This window comes from Sprattus sprattus (genome assembly GCF_963457725.1).
Source record: "Sprattus sprattus genome assembly, chromosome: 11".
NCBI lineage: Eukaryota > Metazoa > Chordata > Actinopteri > Clupeiformes > Clupeidae > Sprattus > Sprattus sprattus.
The window spans coordinates 7,841,851-7,868,095 of record NC_137909.1 but is presented as its reverse complement, the minus strand read 5'-3'; the positions used below and the strand labels follow the sequence as shown (position 1 = coordinate 7,868,095).

At 41.2% G+C, this 26,245-nt stretch overlaps 2 protein-coding genes across 2 annotated transcripts; one reads left to right on the top strand and one right to left on the bottom strand.

The window, feature by feature from the left end:
* Positions 1-202: 202 nt before the first annotated feature.
* On the top strand, positions 203-4,429 carry LOC308372103 (indoleamine 2,3-dioxygenase 2-like; the record flags this gene model as incomplete). Its single annotated transcript, XM_080847213.1, has 9 exons — positions 203-295; positions 692-787; positions 894-1,013; positions 1,666-1,799; positions 2,577-2,676; positions 2,763-2,880; positions 3,003-3,054; positions 3,498-3,646; positions 4,062-4,429. The coding sequence occupies 9 exons, from the start codon at positions 203-205 to the stop codon at positions 4,427-4,429; spliced, it is 1,230 nt and encodes a 409-aa protein (XP_080703339.1).
* A 9,511-nt stretch (positions 4,430-13,940) lies between these two features.
* Positions 13,941-25,051, bottom strand: LOC308372020 (5-hydroxytryptamine receptor 7; the record flags this gene model as incomplete). The annotated part of the gene is made up of 2 exons (XM_080847109.1): positions 13,941-14,709; positions 24,597-25,051. 2 exons carry the CDS (start codon positions 25,049-25,051, stop codon positions 13,941-13,943), a joined length of 1,224 nt encoding a protein of 407 aa, XP_080703235.1.
* Between the last annotated feature and the right edge of the window lie 1,194 nt (positions 25,052-26,245).

Below are 26,245 nucleotides of genomic sequence, written 5' to 3'. Positions count from 1 at the left end.
ATAATTTTGGATAGCAATGTAGGTGCTTTTTCTTCAGTTTCCTCTTTTGAAATGAAAACAAAAGGAAAGCACCCATGTAGCCTGTTGTCACATGACTGATTAAAGGGCATGGTTATCGGAGTGGTGTCCATATGAAAATCAGTTACATAAATTGAGAGTTGAAGACAGGTCAAATTAGGCTTCCCCTGACGAAGGCATTATAATGCAGACTAGTTGGTCAAATCCAGTCCATCTAATTGAGCTAAATTCTTTCTTCATATCAGAGAAGTATGGATTTGTTCTTGAGAAACCATTGGTAAGAAACCTTAACTTTTCATGTTATTGCCACAGAATTGCTTCTGAACAAGAAACTAAGCTTTGTCATCAATTTGAGCTGTTATGTGTAATTATAACAGCTACTTTCACCAGAATAAGCTTATGCAAAACTGATTCACAGTGTAATCAATTTGATAGGTAATTAACAGTTAATGTCTTCAATAAATGTGAAATATGTATATACATTTTGTTGTTAGAAATTGAAGGACTCCTTAAGTTAAAACATTGTAGCTGTTTGTAGTTCTATACAACTGTATAAGTCATTTTTAAGGCAATGTATTTCTTAATTTGCCTGGGCAGTCTCTATGTTTTGTTTCTTTGTTTTCTGCTGTTTTCACTCAAATTCCAATAAAATAAGGATGTCTGTCATTTAAAGACTGAACTCCCACACTACTACCAGCTGTGGATGGATATAGCCAACAACCTTACACACCTAATCAAGACACATCAACTTCGAGAGCTAGTGGAAAAGGTATAACACTTCAAAATCAAACTTCAGCTGATGTCATGTGAGGACACTCATTTGCTATGAAGTTTTATTTATCTCCATGGTTACATCGTCTGGGTCACATAAACAGATGCCTCTTCTGAGAACTCTCCGTCTCCATGGACACCGGCAGCTGAGGCTTGCTCACCTGGCCTTGGGCTTCATCAGCATGGGATATGTATGGCAGGAAGGGCCACATCAGCCAGCTAAGGTGAGCACTGGATGTTTGAGAGGGTGGGCAAAGAGGGTGCCACAGATCTATAAGATACGTACAAGCAGTCCGGTGGAGGTTAGCATGGGCAGCCTTGGCTCACTCTGTTCCCCAGGAGAACACACCACCACTGGAAATGAGCAGTTCTAGTTCGCAACTAGCTCTTTCAACCATCCAATGTTTTCAGTTATACACAGGAAAACATGTTAAATTCCTCGTGCTATTTGTTAGACTTCCCACAGCGGCCAAACATCTTACTGTCACATGCAATGACTCATACCCAACAACCAAGCCTATAAATTGCAACACATCATACAACCACCATACAGACACTTAAAATTACTTAACAACAACAACAACAAAGAGCCACCTCTTCAGTGTTTCACTGAATTAGACCCACAACACACAACACAACCTATGGCAGGCTTAGCAATTGTGTCTGGTGTCCCAATGTTATAAAAGCTTTCACAGCACATGATAACCAACTTTATCCCTAAAAGATACAAGTTAGCATGTTGCCAAACTTTTATCATTGGTGATGTTTGCATGGTTTCCGTATGTCTTTTTGGTAGTTAACTCGCAACTATTAGAGAAAAAAATCCTTACTGCTGCTTAAATGAGACTGTCATCAAATTTGAATACTCCCTCACAGGCACTACCCAGAGCTCTGGCTGTTCCATACTGTAATGTATCACAAACATTGGGTCTCCCTCCCATCCTGGTCTATGCAGACTGTGTTCTGGCTAACTGGAAGCTTAAGGACCCAAAAAGGTTAGGCTTTTGTCAGTGCTTACCTGTACTAGATTAAGGCTCACAAATGTTGTGTAATTCAGGTATTATAAGCAGGGCTTTTCAGAGTACACTTCCAACTCTGCAACCATTTCTTCATTTGTTTTTTACAGGTCAATGGAATTTGGGTGAGTTCATACAGCATCTAAATATGTAATCTAGCACAAGTCTAGGCCCTTCAACACCCTAACACAGGAGTTCTATAGCTAATATCAGTCAGTAGATGTTCTTTTTCTGAAAAGTGGCACAGTATAGATAGAGACATTTGTTCTGACCCGTGGCTGCCTTTGTTTTGGGCAAATGAAGGAGGCGTTACTGGCCAAACCTGTAATCAATCCAGTGCTTCCAGTAACTAGTATTGAGTTCCACAACAGAAGGTCACAGGAACTAAACTCACACAGCCCTCGGCTGGAAGGATTTGAGGAAGCTTACTGTGAGTCAATGCAGCCAAAACATCCCGGCACAGCTGTGTGTGGCACGCCTACACAAATTGGCAGAGGTCGTCCATCTGAATTCAATCTGGACGTTTCACAGTAGGAAGCTCGGCAAAGCCATAGGAATGGCTCGTAGGGTCAGATGATGCACAGAGACTTTGACACTGGCTATAGATAGAGAGAGGTGACCTTTGAGTTGAAGAAGGGAGAAGGCCAACCATCTATCAGGGATCAGTCATGAGACCATAGGAGATGCCTCTGAAGGCACCACATTATGGGGTGTAGCCACTGATGAAACTGAGCAAAGAAGCTGAGCTAAAACTGTGTGTTGTTGTCATAGAAACTTAGATACCATCTTCTCATTTCCTGGAGGGGAGAGTGGTAAAGGCTTTTTCCTGGTCTCCTTGTTGGTGGAGAAGAGTGCAAATTCAGGAATACAGGCAAGTGTTTTGGGTAACATTGCACACCATTGTATAACATAATCAGTCCATTCTTTGGAGTGAACAGCCTTTATTTTCTCCCGTAGGGCATAATCTCAGCAGTGAATGCCATGGCAACCTTTGATATGAACAAGTTACATATGGCTCTTCAGAGAATGACCCTGTCTATCAAGAACATGGAGGAAACCTTCAGGCTCATGCACAGTAAGTTCATTTAAAAAAAGGAAAAAAAAAGATGTATGTATTTATTTTTGATAGACTTTATCAAAATCATAAGCCCAATCAAATGGTTCCTAATTTACATATTGTATACTCTGTGGTTCAAGATCATGTGGACCCAAAACTGTTTCATGAAACATTCAGGATCTACTTATCTGGGTAAGTGAACTTGTACAGTTGATTGTAAAATAAATGTCAAACTTGTGAATATGTGTATGTGCTTTAGTTAATTATTCCCATAATTGTTCCCATTCACGGAACTTGAACTTGAACACGGAACTTGAACAGGTGATTGTAAAATAAATGTCAAACATGTGAATATGTGTATGTGCTTTAGTTAATTATTCACTGAAGCACATACACATATTCACATTTATTTTACAATCAACTGTTCAAGTTCCGTGTTTCGTGTTCAAGTTCCGTGAATGGGACCCACACACACACACACACACACACAAACACACACACACACACATACACACACACACACACATACACAGACACATACACACACACACACACACACACACGCATACACAGACACACACAAACACACACTTCCCATGTTCACAATGTGTCATTACCTATTGTGTGTGTGTCAGATGGAGAGACAACCCCATGCTGCCAGACGGTTTGTGGTACGAGGGGGTCAGTGAGGAGCCTCTGCAGCTGTCAGGAGGAAGTGCTGCTCAGAGCTCCACCATCCAGAGCCTTGATGTGCTGCTGGGCATTCAGCATGACAAGGACTCAGGTGGGTGGCACACCTGTGAAACAAATGATAGAGAGAGAGAGGGAGGGAGAGATAGAGAGAGAGAGAGAGAGAGAGCGAGAGAGAGAGAGAGAGAGAGAGGAGAGAGAGAGAGAGAGAGAGAGAGAGAGAGAGAGAGAGAGAGAGAGAGAGAGAGAGAGAGAGAGAGAGAGAGAGAGAGTACTTTACTGATCCCCAAGGGGAAATTGTAGTGTATCAAATAAAGGAAGTTACAGTTGTACAAAACATTGAGCACTGACCTTTGATGGTACCCTTAAAAATGAAGTTACACCTCATGCTTTGTTTGTGCTTATTTGTGCAACATCTTGGCCTCCAATGACAAAAGCATTGTTTTTTTTTCTGTATCTGTCTCTCTCACTCTGTCTGTCCCTCATCGTCCTCTGTTTGCGTGAGACAGCAGGCTTCCTGAGGCGGATGCAGAGTTACATGCTCCCTTCACACAGGAAGCTGATGGAGACTGTGGCCTCGCGGCCCTCCCTGCGCTCTCTTGTGCTGTCCCGCTCCGACCTCTCCCTCCGCCTGGCGTACAACTCATGCGTTTCTGCTCTGGTGGCGTTACGGAGCTACCACCTCAACGTTGTAGCCAAGTACATCACAGTGCCCGGGCACAGGGCACAGGCCGCTGGGTGCCCATTCCGTGGAGCGTGCGTGGCCCTCGGTGACCGTGGCACTGGAGGTTCCAGCCCTATGACTCTCCTGAAGAGTGTGCGCGATAGCACCAGAAAGGCACTCATCCCCCAGCACATGAGCCTAGCAGAGGCATGAGGACACATGAGCTGTTACAATGGACCATTGTACACATGACGACTAGTTGCAGTGAAGTGTTGTTCAGAGCGCCACTCTTGTGTGAGATGCTTATAATGCTAAAAGAGAGAAATCAAGCAAAGCTTTAAGCCGTAATCTGTATTTGTGATTTAGGCATTGGTTTATTTCAGCTAATGACTATGCGAATGTGTTGTCAATAATGCCACTAATTACGTATTATTAATTAACAATGGTGCTTTACTGTAGGGCTTGTTATAATGTTAATGTTATGCTAATGTCTATGTTCATAATATCAACATCTCCACATACCTGATCACATGTTTTGTGATTGTGATTGTTATGCATACTTGCATGATTTGTGATTGTGATTTTGAATAAGTTGTTCTGAGCAATTATTAGGGGTATCTTGAGAAAACCAAGTCAATTCATCTTCAGAAATGTCATGTGTGTGCATGAACACAAGAGGTCAGTAGTGTGTATGTTACATAGAAGAAGTACATCATCTTGTTAAGCCTTCACTGGTGGCTGTAGAGCCACGACACTGTGATTTGATTTCACAGGTATCTGAAGGAATCCAGCAGTGTCCCCTATTCTGAATGCATTCTGCATTTGTTAATGGTTATTATTATTTTCATTCCATTAATGCCTGAAGGGAACCTTTTTATTGTATTAGGATGATAATATGTTGTCCATCACAGCTGTGTCCAAAGCAAGTAAATGCTCTTTTGCTCAGCTCTGTCTATGTCATGAACAGAGATGATAAGGTTACATGAGATGGAGGCACCCCTTGTAGGGTTTGGAACAGCATGTCAAAGCAGAGGTCCATCAGTAACTAACAGGTCCGAGTTTGACAGAGCTTGGTGCACGGAATGATATTTCCTCATCGGAAAAGGCTGCTGTCAAAGACAAAATTATGAAACACTCCTTCTTTCATTTAAACCTGGAGTGACTGCTTTGTGCCATTTTTATAAACTGAACTGTCATTAAAATGACCATTAATATTGAATTGGACACGCAGCCCCTGGGATCCACATCCCTTCTCCTCCATCATACTCGCCCTGTGGCACCCAGCCTGACAGTGTTGTCAGACTCAATGAGAATGTCTGTCATTCGTACAGTTTCCATCTCAGCACACACACACGCACACGCACACATACACATATGAACACACACAAGCTCATCCATACACACACACACACACACACACACACACACACTTTCCTCTGACCTACCTTTTGCTGTGAAATGATGCCACTTTGGGGTTTTATGTGAATGGGACTTACAGTAGCCTGCTGAGCGGGAAGAAAAAAGCAGTCATGGATGAAAGCTATCAAGCTGGATTGCTGCCAATGCCTCACTCTTTGTGCTCAGTATGTGCTTAGACACTTGGCTGTGTGTCACTGAGTATCTGACCTTCTCCTGGTCCGTATTACAGTCATATTGAGAAGACACAATGCTGAGACACAGTCTGTTTGGATGTTTTTTTGGATGGTAACACCCACCAGATCTTTCATAATTAATTCAGCAGTAATTTGCCATCATGAGCATAAATTAACGTATTAGTCTTTCGATTGGATTCATTAACATCTGTTTATCTCCTGTGGACGCTGATATGATGTGGGCACCGCTTCCTCCAGATTTCAGAGGCTGTTGCCTGTTGGTAAGCAGCTTATTTGTCAAATGTTCTCTGGAGCAAAGTTAGCCAACTTTACAGACAAATAAAGGACTTACTAGGTCATTCCGTTCTTAAACTTGAGGCATTCAAAATCACCAAAGCAACTGTTATACATTTCAGAAAAGAGGAACCCACGTGATTGTCAGCTAAAGTGCTGTGTTTGATTTAGCGACTCGTACATTATTGTCAATAACAGCCGGAAACTTTTTTAAATAGCGTAGCGGGGTATAAAGCTTAATTACACCGCAATTTTGCAGGGCAAACGTAACTTCACCCACATAAATCACTCACGAACAAAAGTCCTACACTGCTCACCATCCATCTCTCATCTATTAAGTAAGCCACACAGTGTGCGCATGAATAAAACATGCATGGGTAGTGAGGTCCTGTAGGCTCCAAATCAATGGAGACGTGTATGGCAAAATTCCTCATTAGCTGCTTCTTGTTCCCCTGTATTCATATGGTCATCTGATCTAAATAAGTCATTGTACTTCATAATTCACACAGTTGCAATTTCAGCCACCTACTCAGAGGCCATTCTTTCCCAACTCCTCCACAATCCCAGCCTCAACATCTCTACATCTCACGCTTTCACCTCTGAATCATAAAGTCCAGCACCTGCTGCACAGTAATTGCATCTCCGGCTGTTTGTGCCACAGGCAAGGTTATTTCCTCTGGTGCCATGAAGTCATTCACTTTGTAGACTTAGTTTGCTGTTTCACTTCATAACTGCTTTAATGCCTAAAATGGTCATCCGGTCACTGCACTCAAAAGGGACAGGGAGCATAGCATAGTGTTGCCTGTACAAAAGCAGTTCTTTAGGTCCCCATCACACTCACTTAGCTCTCTGCCAATCTCTACTAAACAACAGTTATCTTTGTGTATCTCATTGCCAATATCTATGGTTCTCATAGAGTCAGCATAGACTAATAATTATTTACCATGTTGTTTAAGACTCGCTGAGCTACTGCAGCCCAGGTCTATATCTGCATATAAAGAACATTATTTCAAAGATAAAAATTGCTCTACAGGAAAAAAAACGCAGACAGTTCAAAAGGCTTGATGGAGGCATCTTTCTTATCGTTCTTATATGAGCCCTCTCGTGCCAACAACCCGTAATTTTCACTCCACCCTCTCATATAAAATATACAGTATACATTTACTAGTTTGACCCAACCACTTCTGAAGGTGATGTGAGGAGAGCACAGTATATGCAAGCCAAAAGAAATTTACCAGGCAGTACAACTTGTGTAAATACTGTGTACATAACGTACCCTGTGTACACAAGTACTCTGTGTAAATACTGTGTACATAAGTACCCTGTTTGCATTTCATCTTTACATCCTTAGGTGCTTAGGGTAATTCATGACCACTGACCAGTGACCTAGAAAAACAGCCCTGATGAGTCACATAGAGTGGTTCATGTCCATCGCCATGTTGAGAGCATAGAGTGGATTCATGTCCATCGCCATGTTGAGAGCATAGAGTGGATTCATGTCCATCGCTATGTTGAGAGCTTTACTCACAAGCTCCACAGTAACTCGCTGGTCGCACATGTCTCCTATGTAATGCTAAACAGCCGCAGACACTGATGGGAGGGAGGCGCACATAGGGGGGCCTCAGATAGCACTGAAAGCGCTGCGACACAATGAGGCTGGCAGAAGTGGAAGCAGATGGCAAGACATCCAGAAGCATGCAGTCGCTGAAGGTCTACAGTCACAGTGGGGTTAAGTCAGAAATGAATGTACAGGAATGACGTTGAAATGGCACACAGCAAGTCACAGGCTGTTCAAAGTTTAGACAGGTGTTAGGAGTGTGGGTTTTGGTTCGACATTTATCGAAAGTGGCAACAGTCTTTCACATTAAGGTGCAGGGTTGATGTCAGTTTGGGTTTTTTGTCAGTTGACAACAAGGCACCTCTTGAGTGTGCATCAGAGCCTATGAATTTTGTATAAGTCATCTGTGCAGTCTGTGCTAATGTAACTGAGGGGGCAAAAGACCTCCTGACAAAAGTCATGTGCAACATTACGTAAGGATGAGTCGTTGGAGGTGAACACAGTTCTTCATTTAGCCAGATTTTATACTGTCATTTACACAACAGTGACGGCATCTATTTTGATCAGTCTGTGTGTGTGTGTGTGTGGGGGGGGGGGAGTGTTTGTGGGTGTATGTGCGTACGGGAAGGCGGCTGCAGTGGAGCAGGAGTGTTTATCAAGGTCCATTACCAAGGTCCATTATCCTCTGTCTGGATTGTAAAATGGGAATTTGATGAATGCACAAATGAGCGAGAGGAGCGAGAGGATCCGTCATGAGGCCACGAAGACAAGCCCATTACGGAGAGAGCACCATGAACTGTTCCTCTGTGCCGGTGAGGTCAACTCAAAGGTCAGCGGGCTGGTTTAGTGGATTTCTCGGCCATTCCAAATTGAGGTGCTCAGTCATTTCACCAAAAATTCATCACAAACAAAACTGGGGGTTATAAGTAATGAAACCCTGCAGTTTCCTTTCCTTTTCACCAACTTTTTACAACCATTTTCCATGTGATGCAAGTGAAAATGTACCTCAATGCAACAGCAAACTTTAGGAACAGGTCAAAGATGTATTTCATCTAAATTCTGTTATTTCATCTTTTGTGTGGAATAACAAAGCACCCCGCATAGCGAGACATCCAAAATGTGTAGGTGGTATGGCAGCTCCAGATTTTCTTGCATACTACTGGGCTTCTAATATACACCCAATTGTGCATTGGCTGTATGAGGATCCAGGTGCTGATGCACCATCATGGTGTGTTCTAGAATCTTTATCTAGCCTACCCTTCTCTTTGCCAGCATTGGTCTATTCCTCCACCTCAGAATCCCCAGCGGAATTTACCAAAAATAAGATATTGAGATCAACCTTAAAGATCTGGAAACAGATGCGTTGTCATTTTGGATGGACATGTTTCTCTTTAAAAGCTCCTATCCATTCAAACCATGTTTTCACACCTTTTCTTGTTAGACGTCATTTTTTATTTAGCAGAGATGAGGTATCGAATCTTTCTATGACCTCTACTCTGATGGTGTTTTTTCCTCATTTGACCAGCTCTGTAGGCAATTTTACCTCCCCAAAAGTAACTTCTTCCGCTACCTTCAGGTCAGAGATTTTCTGCGTAAAACACTACTGGTGTTTCCAGCACTGCCACACTGCCACACTGCAACTCATTTGAGGTGTTTGTAGAGCGACCTAAATCATTAAGGAGGATCATTTCTCACTGCTTCCATCTTTAGAAGCCAATTGGCAAGCTGATTTAGGTGAAAGCATTACCGACGATATGTGGCTCTCTATCCTGCAAAGAGTACATGGTTCATCGATTTGTGCTAGGGACAGCCTAATGCAATGTAAAATTCTACACCGCTCACGCTGGACCAACCAAAAACTTTCAAGACACTTCCCAGACATTAGTCCCATCTGCAGCTGATGCCACTCATCCCCTGCTACTCATGCCAACATGTTTTGCAGCAAACTTAAAGGCTTTTGGTCTTTGATTTTTGAAGCTCTCTCAGAATACATAGGTGGGGATATAACCATCAGTCCTTGCCCATTCATGGCCATTTTTGGTGCCTCCCCAGACTGAAATGGTCAAAAACAGTCAGATTCCATTGCTTTTGTGACTTTTATTGCCAGACGTTTAATCTTACTCAAGTGCAAAGATCCCCATCCTCCCACTTTTACACACTGGATTGAAGATGTGCTGTATTTTCTTAAACTAGAAAAGATAAAACACTCATTGAGGGGTTCTGCAAAGAGGCTTTTTGAGTTATGGAACCCATTTATCACTCATGTCAGAGATAAAATCCAGCTACCTTCAATGTAAATCATTTCTATGCATGCCTATTGCTCAACTTAAAACGTCAGCTCTGTATGAACAATCATCCTGTGTACTTATTGCCTAGTCCTGTGTTATTTTTTATATATAAATATATTTAGGTTTCCTCCGGTAGGAGGTAACCTATTGTTATCGTAGGTATTATTATTCTCCTGCCATGGGAGTCAATGGCAGCCCCTAGAACCATATGGTAACTTTTTGTGAAATTTGGCACACTCATTAAGGACAGTCCCTTCTTCATTCTCACCAAGTTTCATGGCTCTCATTACACCACTCTAGCGCCACCAACAGGTCAAAGTTGGACTTTTGTAACACACACAACTTTTGAACCGTATGACCGATTTTCAAAAATGAGGCACCATTGGATTCTCTGGATCAAGACGAATTAAACCCTAGCCTCACAAAAGTTATGGAAATAATTTTGATCCTCACAACCGTTTGTCCGGTACAGCCACTCAAATTCAGCAGAAAAGCGGTCAAACAGGAAGTGAAGTCATATCTCAGCTAATCTTTGAGATATCAACACCAAACTGGTATGTCACTTGGAAGATACTACAACATGTTCCCATGTGCAAAGGCAACTTCATATCTTGAAAAATGATTGATATAAAGCAAATTGGATACATTGTTAACGCTAAAATAATGCTTTACACATCTGCAGGTCAAAAAGTGAAACTCTGATTCAATCACAAGTTCATATGAAGACACTTGAGAGTGTTTAGTACACAAATCTGAAAAAAAGTTGACTGTAAGATAAAAAGTAGATTTTTGGTGAATATTTGAAACATGCATGCTTGACTACTTGCTAGGGTGGTTCTCTATAGAATGTCTCTCTGTCTCCTCATCCGCGCGGCTCCTAAATCTCACACACTCAGTCTCCCCGTAACACACGCGCAGGCTTTGTTTTACGCACACACATTCTCACAGACACACAGCTTGGTGTCACACACATACATTCTCACAGACACACAGGGTAAGCGTGCACACACAACCTCCACTCAGTCTAAACTTCAGGGAAAAGCATTGTAAATGTTGGATTTGAAATGTAATATCCCATTGGCAAGTCTGCAGCATGGATTTTTCTAGACAGTGACAAATTGTCACAACTTTACATTTTTCCCTGGTTCGCAATGTTTGGAGGAGGAAACCGCCATCGCTGCTTGCAGCTATATTTTTAGTTATTTTTGGGTGGGGGGTGGGGAGATTTGGCATACTCCTGCTTCTTTGCCCTTCATTATTCTTTGGTGCGGCCCACTTTCCCAGCAGCACAGCACGTAAAAAAGCATTTAAATAACTCAAAAGAGAGAGAAATTAAAAGGGGTTTGGTACAACCGATTAGGAGGTTGAGGGGAGGTGTTGACACTGGACTTCCCCTGGGCTCGCTCCAAGACAACAGCAAGGAGGAGAAACATTACTCACAATGACAGCATTAAGATAGCCCTTACGTAACCCCAGTGGTTTCTTTCTTTCCCATCAAACTGCTTCTACAGCTCCTGGTGTCTGTCATGAAATTAGATGAAAGAAATCTATTTTTAGTTCAGTTTTACGCAAACAGCTTTGATGGACATAACTAATGAAACGGAAATGTATACTATTTTGAGCTGACATGGAGGACATCAAGACTTTCTTGAGAATCTGGATAATTATGTTATATTTCTGGCATATTATAAAATGACTCAATGACTGACAGAACATCATTTTAGCAATGATTTGTGAGAAACTTCCAAGAAATTACCATAGCAAAGTGGGAAGCCCTTTTCTCTATCTCCCATTCTATTATGTGTGTGGCAGGCAAAAGCTATGAACTTCAAATCTGTTTCAATCCATTCCATAAGAAAAGCCTTTTGCACCCCTGGGACTAAATACATGGAATTAAATAACAGAACAACCATCAATAAAATAGCAAGTAAGATCTTTGTGTTTCTCAGATTTGCTCCTGAGCCAACAGAAGTTATGATTATGAATGACTAAACATTATTGCATTCCCATTATAAATACAGCTCTTATTACAGTCATTGATCTTTACACACTCCAACAGTATTTACCATGAGGATGTATCCACTCTCATGTTTCAACATGAATCTCATGGGTAGGAAGTATCAGTAAACAAAAAAAACAGTAAACTAATTATTGGTGTTAATGTATTCACTCATATCCTCTTGACACAGAACCAAGACATTACACGTCTGTGGAAGTATGCTGATGAATATCACACAAAATCAATAGAATATTAATGAATATTGTGGTTTATTTAAAAATATACAAATAAACATATATCACCACTACAGATTTACGACACCATTTACACTGTCTGATAGATATCACCAATCTTAGAATCCATTCGAAGCAAGAGAGAATATGTGCAACACAGGACCTCAGACACAGCAAGAGATAAGGGGGATTGATGACTTCAATTTAGTCAAATACAAACCTCACTGGAGAAAAGGGATAAGAAGGGTAGCATTCCTATCACTGTATCATCTATTTGCATTCAGACAGATGTGTCTTCACTTTGGAATCAAGACAGCAGAAGAAGTACAAAAGCATACAAGCCCGTACAGATTCAGAGACAGTTTCTACCCTCATGCCATCAGGCTGCCCTACGCCCCTTCACATTTAACATGGACAAACTCATACAACTTGCACTTGCCACTTTAATTTAATTTATATCTGCTTCATCCTGTCTTTCCTTTAAATTCTTGTACCTAATTTATTCATTTAAGTTGAGTAGAAGAGTAGAAGGAATTCCATTACTGATACAGTAAATGCCTTTTTATGAGAACATGACAATAAACTTGAAACTCGAACTTGCACTGTCACAACTAAATCCCATCAATGGAATAAGATGCTATAAACCTTTTTTTCAGGCATTTTCTAATGTCCTGTTGAAACAATATCACCCAGCACAGTAGTAATATAATATTAATGTTGTACAGTAGTGTACAAGTGATAGTAATAAGTATGATGCAATATCAAGGGAGGTCTATATTACTATCACAGCAATTATTACAAAGCCTGACCCTAAAACTATTATAAGCTATGTCAGCAGTTCTTCTTAGTTTTCTGTCAGGTTTAACTACCATGGGAGTCAACCTCCTACCTTGGTCTGCACATCTAACATTATTGACAGGCAAAGATGCCCGCCTCTTTGGAGTTTTCTCAATTGGTTACCAAAGACACCCATTGTTAATAGTTTGGGCTGCTGATTATAATGCTCAGCAGACTCCTGGAGATCATGGTCCATCTTTTTTAGTGATAGCTATCAGGATGTAAAATAATTTTACAGTCATTTACAGCATCTGCTAGCATGGGGTCATTTTGCCAGTCTGTATAAAACATTCATGCAAATTCACTGAATATTTACAGGGCAAAATGCCAACAGGAAACAGCACCACTGATACCCAAGATGAAACATTTTACAGACTACACCAGGTTATGTTCCCAAACATGTTGGTCATATACTGACAATCACTAACCTATATGACCAAACATAAAACACTGTATTTATAGATTAAAACAGGATATACATCAATATCACCTTTGACCTGTTTAGCATAGAGCATCCTTAAAGAATCTCTGTCCTCATTTTCAGCTTTCCAGCTTAGCTTTGGATGTTAATCAAAGAGAATTTCAGAGTATAAATATTCATGTTTCAAAATAAGACTTTCTTCTGAGACAGTGAACGCACGAGGAGAGAGAAAAAGAGAGGGGGAGCGAGAGAGAGATTAAGGGTGTTTTTCCTCCAGTGCAGTTGCCGTTCAGTAATGGATCCTGGGAATTCTTGGAGCACCACAGTAGAGTGATATACACACCAAGCTCTCACACGGGGAGCCAAAGCAAAGTCTACTCTTTAATTCCAGACACTAGGGGAGTGCACCGCCAATGTTGGCCGCCATCACACAGACAGACAGCCTGGCAAGACCGTTCCAGCCCCACACACCCACCGTCTGTGCCGCCTGCCACGCCCTCTCTCACACCTTGAGGGCCTCGTGCACTCCCATGGCGGAGAGACGGCGGTTGATGTTGCGGTAGCGGCAACGGAGCAGGTCGCGGTAAGTGGAGCGCAAGTCGCGGTTGAAGAAGGCGTAGATGAAGGGGTTCATGAGCGAGTTGGCGTAGCCCAGCCAGAGGAGCGTGCGCTCCAGCCAGGAGGGGCCGCAGCTGCACAGCGCGCCGCAGACAAACGGCCGCACCGTGGTGAACACAAAGAAGGGCAGCCAGCACACGGAGAAGACACCCACGATCACCCCCAGCGTGGTGGCCGCCTTCTGCTCGCGCCGAAAGATGGAGGCGTTGCGGCGCTCGTGGTGCAGCAGGCGCGCTATCGCCGACCACTCCTCCCCCGGTGGCCTCTGCGCAGGGGCCAGCCGCAGGCCCTGGAGACCGAAGCCCTCTTCAGACGCCACGCCGCAGTCCAGTGGGGGCTCGTGCCAAGGCCGGGGGGGCAGCGCGGTGAAGCGGTGCTTGGCTCCACTTATGCGAGCCGCTCTGAAGATCTTGTAGTACATGATGAGCATGACAGCCATGGGGATGTAGAAGGCCACGGCTGTGGAGTAGAGTGTGTAGCCCACGTCCTGGCTGATCAGACACACGCCAGCCGTGTTGATGTTCTGGGCCCAGCCGCAGAATGGGGGCAGAGTGATGGAGGCCGATGCCAGCCACACACCCACGATCATCTTGGCCATCAGCTGCCCATTCTGCCTAGCAGGGTAGGTCAGAGGCCGTGTGATGCCCAGGTACCTTACAGAGAGCAAAAGTTAAAGAAGAACAGCAAAATAGATGCGATGCATTGTACCAGCTGTGCATCTTGATTCTTGTAGTTGAAATGAAATGAAATAGTTTGAAACACACAACCTAAAAAACACAAAAAACGGTCTACCTGTAAATTGATCTCTTCAAATTAAGCATTAATCCTCAGATTTGCCAGACCCAAGAATTTTGAGCTTCATGACTCCTGTAAATCAACATTCCTAAGAGGTCCCTCAGATAAATTACGAAAGCTTCTACGTAATATATATTTTAGTATAGGCGTGAGTTTGGTTTGAAAAGTGCTGTGGACACAGATGGGATTTTACCCAGGTCACCCCTGTGTAAAACACTCTATTTCTCTGTCAATTTGTGGCCAGCGGATAGAGAAATCTTATTCCCAAAACTATTTTGTGCTAGTGAGAAAACCAGGGACTGTAGCATAACTATGTGTTAAAATCCAGTGCAGGATTAGAATATCGCATAGTGGGCTACACATTAAAAAACCCAACACCTGTGCATAGTTTGCCAAGTTTATGTCCACGGATTACAACCAAACACAAGTCCTGCACACAGAGCAGGGAGTACACACTTGATCTAGAAACACTTTGAGAAGCTATTCATTGTAGTTGTGGGGACATATCCTTAGCGTAACTGACATCTACATATATTAGTATCTACACAACTTGCTGTTGCATGCAGTTCCCAGACTGTATATAATTGATGAGAAAACATAGTAGTTCCTGTCACATAAGAAAAAAGTGACAGGTTTCAAAACCTCTATCAGCAGATGCTGAAAGAAGAACAAAGTAAATGTGTCTGTCTACAGTCTGTGCTTGGATTTTGGACAAGCAGGCTCATGTCTAAGCTGTCCTGTATCATTTATAATACAGACAAGCAAAATGTAAATACACGCAATGAAATAGTCCTTATAGAGGAATGATACATAGAGTAGGCTACCAAAAAGTAACGATTTTGTTCGAATGAATGTATTTGAATGAATCATGAAATTGCTTCTATTCTATTATAGAATGTAGACAGATATAGTTCACTGTTCCTGTACTGTAAGATACAGATGTAGAAAGTGGGTACATTATGGGACATCTGAATACACAGATGCCATTTTAAGATGTCTTCCAGGATTTTGTCACTCCCTCCAGTGTGCCGTGACTGGGCATTCAGCACGAATACAGCAGATGACATGTGAGGAGCTTCACGTGACTACCTGAACACATCCTCCATGACACAAACTGACAGCACAGAGACAGCAGGTGAGAGGTGAGAACAATAATGGTCCAGAGGCGAGGGTATACAGTAACATTCAGATCTCTTGCTCATAGTCCACTGTGTGTGTTACCATACAGGTCAGCATGCTCATTTCACATCTCAAATCAATCATGTGGAACTATTGACGTTAATTTATGAGGAGACCATCACTACATACATTTAAATTGATTTAAAGAACAGGTTATAGAGCAATGAAAGAACAATTTGGAAACATACTTTTTGGTTAATCTCTTTAGCTACTTGTTGCCAATTATGTCTTTAAATTACACTTTAATCTCATTAACTCTCAAACTAGTCTCCACTCAATTGGAAGAGCAGCCATGGCATAAAATTGTGTTCTTATGCTTAGTAAGACTTGCTTTTTTGTGCATGACATAAAAGGTATTTGATGTTATAAAGTAGTGTCATGTGTACGTGTCCGGATGGTATCCGATGGAATGGCAATACTTTCTCAGTGTTAGAAATTAATTGTATACAATTTTATAAAAATGTGATTTTTTTTTCAGCATTGATGTGTTTAGTCACAGTTCACTAAAATGATTTCATTTAAAGCTTTAGTTTACATGTTTAGGTACGCTTACAATTGAAATGTGCCATTTGGAGAGAGCAGGGGGAAATTCGGTAACACCTGAATTTGACCTGAAGCTGAGTGTCTTAGTCATTTGTGCAGCTTCTGTTGTGTTTCAAACCACTGCACGAAGATTCAATTTGAACAGCTTCCAAAAATAGAAATCAAATTTAGAAAGAAAACTTACACCATTACATGTGACACTAGCGAGTAGCTAACAACTATCATCCTGTATAGTGGCCTGGACAACATCACTGCAGAGCACCTTAAGTTAGCTGGGCCCAGGTTGGCAGTGCTATTGTCTTTGTGCTTTACTGGAATGGTGACCCATGGTATATTGCCAGAATCCATGATGTCAGTAGTTCTTGTCCCAGTTATCAAAGATAAGGCTGGTAAAATTGGAAGTATTGATAACTATAGACCCATAGCACTTGCCAGCATTCTCTCCAACGTGCTAGAAAGATTAATCCTTGACAGGATAAGTGAATTCATAACCACCACTGACAATCAGTTTGGCTTTAAGCCCAAGCATAGTACTGACCTATGTATGTATGCTCTGAAAGAAGCAATAGACACATATAGAAGGCAGGGATCTACTATGCTTATAGGGTTTATTGATGCATCCAAAGTATTTGACCGTGTCCACCACTTTAAGCTGTTTAGTAAGCTAAAGCTTCGGGGTGTGCCCAGTAGCTTAGTACGCATCCTAGCTTACTGGTATGCGAACCAGAGCATGAGTGTAAGATGGGGGAACATCTTATCTACCCCTTTTAAAGTTGGGAACGGGGTCCGGCAGGGGGGTATATTATCCCCAGCCCTTTTCAATAGCTATATGGACGACCTTTCCAGGCAGCTGGGGGAATGCAGTACAGGTTGTATGATAGGTGATTCCCTGGTCAACCACTTTATGTATGCAGACGACCTAGCTATACTATCCCCGAGTACAGGTGGGTTTCAACAGCTGCTTAACATCTGTACTAACTAGACGTAACGCAAAGCGTTACAAAATATGACCGCCGAACTGTTCAGTATAGGTTTTGGCACAGAATGAGTCATGGTTGTCAGTGTGTTTGTATGTTTTTATGTGTTTTGTGTGTGTAAATTGGTTTGTGTTTCATTTTTATGTATTAAAGGAATTATTTGTGATAGATTTTGATGATTTGGTTATGTAATGTTTTGTGTACTACTTTTTTTGTGGATTGTTTTGGTATATTTTTCTTTTGCAATGTAGTTTGTTAAAACAGGTCACATAAAGAGGTGTGGAAACAAAGTGAAGTTTCCAACCACCAACAGGTGGCGCTATAGGTGATATCAGTCAGGCATATGTACGCGTTCGGGCCGGATCCAGCGTCCACCCTAAGACATTTTCTCTGGATCAAACAATGTACGCAAGAGTTATAAGAGACTTTGTGTTTTGTGGCAAGCACTGGCAAGTTGGCAAAGTTTGAGGGTCTGCCACGCCCACACCTTCCGACTAATGAGAAAATCTTATATCACTTTTAGTCGCCCATGGCTGAAGAGTAACCTGACCACATTTCAAGGCGTTACCATTAAATTTGTCGGAGGAGTTCGATCAGATGCGAGGTGTGCAAATGGCGTCAAAACGAATCTTCCACTCAAAATGGCCGACTTTCTGTGGACCTGCCACGATGGCGTCACGAGACTTTTTAGTGCGTCCAAGCAGGATGAAGACGTGTACCGAATTCCGTCAAGCTACGCCAAAATAACCCCAATGCGCAGGTTTTTTTTGCAATGTTCTAGGGGGCGCTACGAGCCATTTTGCTCCATCCATGGACAAAAACTCTAACGAAGATGGACGGTTACAGGCTTGATGTCCCTGGCAAATTTGGTAATTTTTCGAGCACTTTGACATATATGCGATTGAGTTTTAAGACACTTTGTGTTTTGTGGCAAGCACTAACAAGTTGGCAAAGTTTGAGGGTCTGCCACGCCCACACCTTCCGACTAATGAGAAAATTCAATATAACTTTTAGTCGCCCATGGCTGAAGAGTAGCCGGACCACATTTCAAGGCGTTACCATTAAATCTGTCGGAGGAGTTCGATCAGATGCGAGGTGTGCAAACGCTGTCAAAACGCATCTTCCACTCAAAATGGCTGACTTCCTGTGGACCTGCCACCATGGCGTCAAGAGACTTTTTGGTGCGTCCATGCATGATGAAGACGTGTACCGAATTCCGTCAAGCTACGCCAAAATAACCCCAATGCGTAGGGGTTTTTGCAATGTTCTAGGGGGTGCTACAGAGCCATTTTGCTCCATCCATGGACAAAACTCTACTGAAGATGGACGGTTACAGGCTTTATGTCCCTGGCAAATTTGGTAATTTTTCAAGCACTTTGGCATATATTCGATTAAAACACCTAATATTTGCTTTTTAATTTTTAACTAGGTGGCGCTATACATGTAATGACTGGTTATGGGTTGACATGGCCCCTTAACACAAACATACAAGAACAATTTGGCCCTCCAAGGCCCTACGGTTCTCGGGATATTTGAAGAAAACTGTGTCGCGCCACCTATAGGCCAGTTGGTGTATAATCATATAAATCAATTTATTGCATGCCCCCCCGTGAACGGAATTCCACGAAACTTAACGTGCAGTCAGAAGGTGTCATAATGATCCCATACCTCTGATTTCGTGCAGTTCTGACCTTGTCAACTTACAATTAAAATGTTTTACAACACTCCATTATTGCTTTTTCATTTGTAACTAGGTGGCGCTATACGCTATACAAAGGGCGTAAAAACGAGTTTGTGAAAGACCCAGAAACACAAATATCCGATGACGCAAAATCCCGGACAATTTTGGAATCCAACATTTTTTAGGTCTCGGAATGTCTGGGTAAAAGAGGACGTCTGGCCACAACCTGAGAGCAATAACCTGTCGATCTCATACGAAACCATATCATTACATCAGTATCATGAAGGCTCTGGATTGATTGCAAAATGTCTGAACGTCAGTTTCCACGCCTACTGGCCTCCTCTCATTATCATATTGGGAACAACGAATGAATGAATAAATAAATGAATAAATGAATGAATGAATGAATGAATGAATGAATGAATGAATGAATGAATGAATAAATAAATAAATATATAAATAAATAAATATATAAATAAACAAATAAATACATACATTAATTAACAAATTAATAAATACATAAATACATGAATTAATTAATGAATGAATAAATGAATGAATAAATATATGAATGAATAAATAAATACATAAATGTAATTATAAGTGACTTTGATTAACAATTGTGCATTAATTAAAACATTTATCCATTTATTTCTGTCTAAATACATGGATGTGGACATTTATTTATTTATTCATTCATTTGTAAATATGGCAGGTTTGGTCCTCCATACTGGACATTTGCATTGTAACAGTCAAAAAGGTATTTTCATTTTCCATCCACTTTTTCTTGACTTGACAAAACAAATCCGAAACATCTGACAAAAAGATGTGAAAGAAAAACTTCTTCTTTCAGCATAGTCATTCTTGATTTGTGATTGTGCTGTCATGATTCATATTTGGGAACACGAGCACAAATAAAGAAAGCTCTTCCTGTCTTGGATTGCAGCCAGTGTGGTAAGCCATCTGAATGAGCATGCTTTGAAACTCAGACAGTTATACCTCTAAACACTTCAACATTTGTTTGACTTACGAGGCCCTTTAGACTGGACCCCTGAAGTAAGAATTACATCTTAACTATTTCTACTGAATATTTCCTGATATCCTGAAATAATATGACAAGGGATCAGCTAAACATTAGCCTGACGATGTCATACTCATAATTCTAGTCAGAATATGAGTCTGATACTGCTCCATGGAGCTGTGATTATGGGGCGTGTTTCAACGAACCAGGGAGAAAAAATGCCTCTTCGCTTAATTGGATACCTAGAACCAATCAGAGCAATGTAGTATGACCATCTGATACATTAAACTTTTACCGGATCCCGTAGGAAGGACGGCAAAAACATCTTTTCGATCGACAAATGCCTTGATCGCGGGGTCTCTGTTCATCTGTCAAAACTGATGCGCTGTCAATATCTGTGAGATATGCATGCTCACTTATACGTATAAGCAGCGAGGCTAGCTAGCTACTATGTGTTTCAATGGATTTTTGGTCTAAGCGTTAGCATTCACCTAACAATAATGGCCTTGAGCTTCAGTTAAGACCTTCAATACTCTGCAACATTTGTGCAGCACATACACAACTAACCGAGTCAATGTAGACATAAAAAAGTCGTGTAGATAGCTTAATTCACATAAAACATTTCCCACTTACAAGCTCCCGAGACGCCGCCATCTTGGTACGATTTCACATCCACCCTTAATTCAACTCAAGCCTTGGATGATCTGTCCATCATCGTATAAAGCCCACCCTGACAATTTCATTGGTCAGATCATTTTGCTGAAAACTGATAATTTCTCCCCAATGCCAGACCAAACTTCCCAGACCACAAATGTGGTGGGCGGGGCTAGGTTCAGTCTGGTATCCAGGCTAGCTAAACATGATGATTGGTGGAAAAATACATCTGTCTTGACAGAACATTTCTTAAGCTTTATGTGGCACACAACAGAAAATATTAAGATTAAAGCCTTAGTATTTATTCTTAAAATTATTCTTCATATCTTCACCAAGGCCTTTTCTTAAAGGTACCGTATGCAACAATAGCTATTCGCTAAAGGTATGCTAGCAGCTAAAACTAACGAAATCTCTTGAAATGTGCTGACTTTGTCATTATGACAAACTAGTTACTCAACGACTGTCCTTACACAGTCAACAACATCAAGCAAGTGCAACACAAGACTAAGCAAGACGGCAAATAAGCTACTTACTAGATCGGCAGAAGGTAAACAAGTCAGGTCGGCGGGCATCGGCAGGTAAAACTACATAACGCAGTTATATGCCTATCGACCCTGCTATGCCAATGGCAACGACGCGATTCTCCATATTAAATGTCATTGTAGCGCCCCAATTTTTTTTAAGCTGTTATTTTAAGGTTAAACTGCTTATCCTAACCCTAATCCTGAAGCATAATTGTTGCATACGGTGCCTTTAAGCCCAAACGGAAACTGACTGAGCCATGCTTTTAGAACACAAAAAATATCAGGGCATAAAGTCCTCCCAACAAAAAAATTGAAATTCTATTAATTTAAATACTTATTACAGCCACTGTTTCAGATCAAGTTGGCTTTCATAGGAACGTCTCTGCTGCTTTAATCATGCTGACTGATGAAATCCCTCTGGTCTCATTACATTACCATATTTTGTTGTTACAGATCCAGGTTGGCATATCGAATGTACAGGTGCAAGTACTCAAAAAGTCGAATGTTAAGCTCTTTATGGTAATTTGTTTTAACAAAAAAATATGTTTAATAAAAATATTTTTTTTTTAAAGCTTCACATGAATGATCATGTTTGATGTTAACAATACATGTGCTCAGAGGCAATTTTGTAAAGGCCAAGACCAAAATGTGTTCTGTTGTGCACTTTATGTGTGACAGACACCTTATTATGCCTGCAATACTTGAGCCCAGGGGACTAGTCTAGCAAAAGATCTCAGGAAGACATTGTGGCAGGGTCATACTCAACATCCATTGTACCTGCTACACCATGCATCATATTAATCACTGGTTCTCCTTTCTGATGCTTTATTTGATCATAGACTCACTGATCGTCAAACCTCTACCCAAAGTCCCTTTGGTCCGGTACCATCTGTTTTGATGCAGCTAGGGAGCCTTTTTCAAAAGGGATGCACTTGCTCATTTCAAGAGCCCTGAATTATTCATGCTCTTCACTTAAAAGATTTACAGTTTAATGTATTTCATCGTAGGATGCTGCAATACAACAGTTGCTTGGTTAAACTCTCTTAAACTGAAACTATGGAGTTCAGCATTAAAGAGGTGCAGAGTCTTGTTCCTGATATTTGGAGCCTAAATCCTGTGGGCAAATTGCTTGGCTCTACGTGATGGCATTGAGGGTTGACCCACATTTCAAAAAGACATTCATTGATTCATTTATGCTGAGGATGTTTGGCTTTTGTTACAATGCAGTCATGGAAATAATGTTGCCCTGCTATGCATATGCAGTATTTACTATACAGTTCATGACAGAGGTAGGGACTTGCCCAAACAGCTGTTTACAAACAAACCCTACCAAACCAATACAAAAAATAGTACTGTTCAAGACATGATTTATATATTTTTAAGGAAATGTAAATGAAATGTAATGTTTAAATGTAATGTTGTGTTTGCACATGCAAGATCATTTATGTACGTAACACACACTAAATACAGTTTCGTAGAGGACTACCATGTCAGGTCACTTTACATCAGTGGTTATTTGAGTTTTTATAATGATGGTCTAATCCAGGGGTCTTCAACGTTTTTCAGGCCAGGGACCCCCAAACTGATGGCGAGATGAGCAGGGACCCCCTTCTATATAAATTGCCTAAAATTTTGTTTATAATATACTGGGCCTAGTGCCAAATAAACATAGCTACCCTGTTATTGTGTATTCAATACTAAGCTATTCAAATAATACAAAGATTAATATATTCATTAACATTTGTATGTTTTAACATTGAATTTAACCTAACATTTTTGAACAACGAATTTAACTTAACATTTTTTAACATTGAATTTAATTCAACATTTAACAACATGAAAGGTACAGGGTGGCCGTGCCACTACCATTTATTAACATACATCTTGCAAACAACTCTGAGCTAACAATATATAACAACTTATTTTTCAGTTACAATTATTTTTCAGTTACAATTAACGTTTTTTGACCTTGTACAGTGTCTATTTCTCTTTATTTATTTTTTTTAATCTAAGCAAAAAAATGTCAAACTAACAATTTATAGGTACAAACAAGACCAGCTATGGAGTTTGGTCCGGCATCTTTTATTTTTGATCTTCGCGCTATTAAGACTTGAGCAGATACGCGATCTGATTGGCTAGTGCCTGTGCTGATGTATTTGCATGAAAGGTGCTGTGAGTGAACCGGTGCCCAGCTTGAGAGAGCTCCTGTGGGTAGCTGAATGTGTCGATTGGACTGAAAGATAACGTCTTCTGGATCAATTTATACGTTTGCTACAATATGTTGGATTTATGTTAATGTAAATTTAAAGGGAATAAATACAATTCTGATTCGGAAGACATTTGAATTTGGGGGGGAAAAAATTGGTTGAATCCCTGGTCTAATCTAAGTCGTGTCTAGTCACCCTGAGGCGAACCTCAATAACACAGTTTTTGATTAGGTGAAACATGGACTCATCACTCCCAAAATGGAATCTGATCAATGGCTCAGTATCACACAGAATCCTGGCATTCCATCCCTCCGTTTTACAGCGGGACAGCGGTCGCAAATCTGTGGCCCCAAATAAAATGGGTTGGATCGGCATCAGTAGGAACCCTCACAGCCTTATCCAAGTCATCCCTCATTCCACGTCCATCAAAACAGATATAAAAGTAATTGGAAATTCTAGCTTCCCCAAATGGCCAACAGGTTTTTTTCATACATTTATTTTTGCTTTGCCTCCGCTCCCCATGGGGCAATGGACACAGGGCCTGACAATGATTCATGCACCTCAGATAACCTGCCCTACTACTAGCAACTACTGCTCTGTCATTCAGGCAAAGTCAGTCTGTACTGTAACCAAAGGTCAAGAAGGCTCTCCACAGCATCCAAGATTCTGTTGCCAAATTGAACCACTCCTAATCCCCTGTAGAACAGTAGCCTATGTTGAATGTTCATGAGGAAATTGGCATGGCAGATTCTTCATTAACAAAGTCTAGAACTGGATTTGAATTCTTGGTCATGGCAGAAAGGAGCTCTTTTGAAGCAACAACTTTGCACTTTCAAAACGGACATTCCAATGGATAATTAAAACAACTAAAAAAAATAAAACACACAGCATTTAAAAATATTACTAGATTTTTTTTTTTTCAGTAATCGAGTGGTTTGAATTGCAGGTGAAAACCTTACCTGTCTACGCTGATGACACATAATGTCATTATTGATGCTGTGCAACACATAACATCCATGCTAATGAAGATGTTGCAGAAAACCTCTCCAAACAGCCAAATACCTCCAGTCAGGTCGGTTACAATAACAAAAGGCATTACGACCAGCGCTACAGAAAGGTCTGCAACAGCCAACGACACAAGCAGGTAGTTGGAGGGCTGACGAAGTTTTTTCACCACACATACCGCTATAACTACCAGTGTGTTCCCCATGACAGTTACTGCAGTGATGATAGACAGAGTAATCCCAATAACGACCGTCGCCACTGTGCTCAGGTCAAACATCTGCTCCCCACATGAATCATTTCTTGAGGGCTTCTCCATAAAGGTAGTTAAAGGTTCTTTGGTGCCGTTCCTAACTTCACTTCCATTTTCTCTGTAGTCAAAGACGAGCCCGGTACTCGGCGTGGTGAACATTCTGCTGTAACTAGTCGTGGGGCAAGAAAAGGCACGATTCGCTGAGGAACGCACTGTAGTCTTCCAGTCCTGCACCAAAGAACAGTGTGGTGCGATGGAACACCCCACCAGTCTTCTCATCACCGTCCTCTCAAAAACGTGGTCCAATGGATGAATGAAAGCACAAGTGCGACCACGGTGATGGACCCTTCTGCTGAACTGAGACCACCACAACGAATTGTTTTTTGAAACTTCCTGTGGCTTTGGAGCAGTGCGCACCTAATGTGCCAATTTAAGATTAAATCTCTTATTATTATTATTATTATTATTATACAACTTTGTTCCTATCTGCCACCCGATGTGATTTATTTTCAAATCACAGTCTAGTCAGTCATCCCTGGGCATTTTAGTTATTTATTTTGGGGAAATAATGCACGTTGGGACATTTTTGATTAATCAAGTGACGAAGCACTGACGTCTCTTAATGAAGCTACGTCTGTCACTGTCTGACCTTTGTTTATTTCATAGAATTGTATATAACGAAGAGTTTTGCGAGGGACGAAGAGGAGGGTTTATGACACTAGCACTGCGAGCTATTTTGCCACGAGATTGATGAAATTCCTCAAAGTATGGTCAAGAAAATTGTGGATATTGTCCACAAAGTATTGGGATATGGCATTCTGTCCATTCTGTCTGGGAGCTTATTGTTATGTAAGGCCAAAGTACTGGGTTAAAGAATATTTTTAATGAAACCGAGAAGTTGGTAACAAGGTTGCAGAAAAGGTGGCATTCTTTTTACGTTCTATTTTCTTCCTCTCGTCCTCTCTGCTGTAAGTGCTCCCCTGCAAGAAATATGTTGGTGTATAAGGCTCTTTGAAGTACAGATGTGAACTCATTGCCTCAAGTCTGATCAAGGCATTGAAGGGCTGTTATTAACAACTAAAATGTCACATAAACTGATGGTAGGGGTTATCCTCACTGCAAATGTGGACTGAAAATGTGGAGGACAACTTCAATTCCCTAGTGAGAACACAAGAAGACTGAGTTCAGTTCACTCTTTGCACTAAGAGCAAAACGCCCTCCTGTGGAAGAAATGAAAATCGATGGACCACAATGATAATTCAAGTTCAAGTTCAAGTACTTATTTGTCATATACACAGAAAAACAGAGTCAGACTGGGCATTGCAATTCTTAGGACAAGACACCGCACAACAA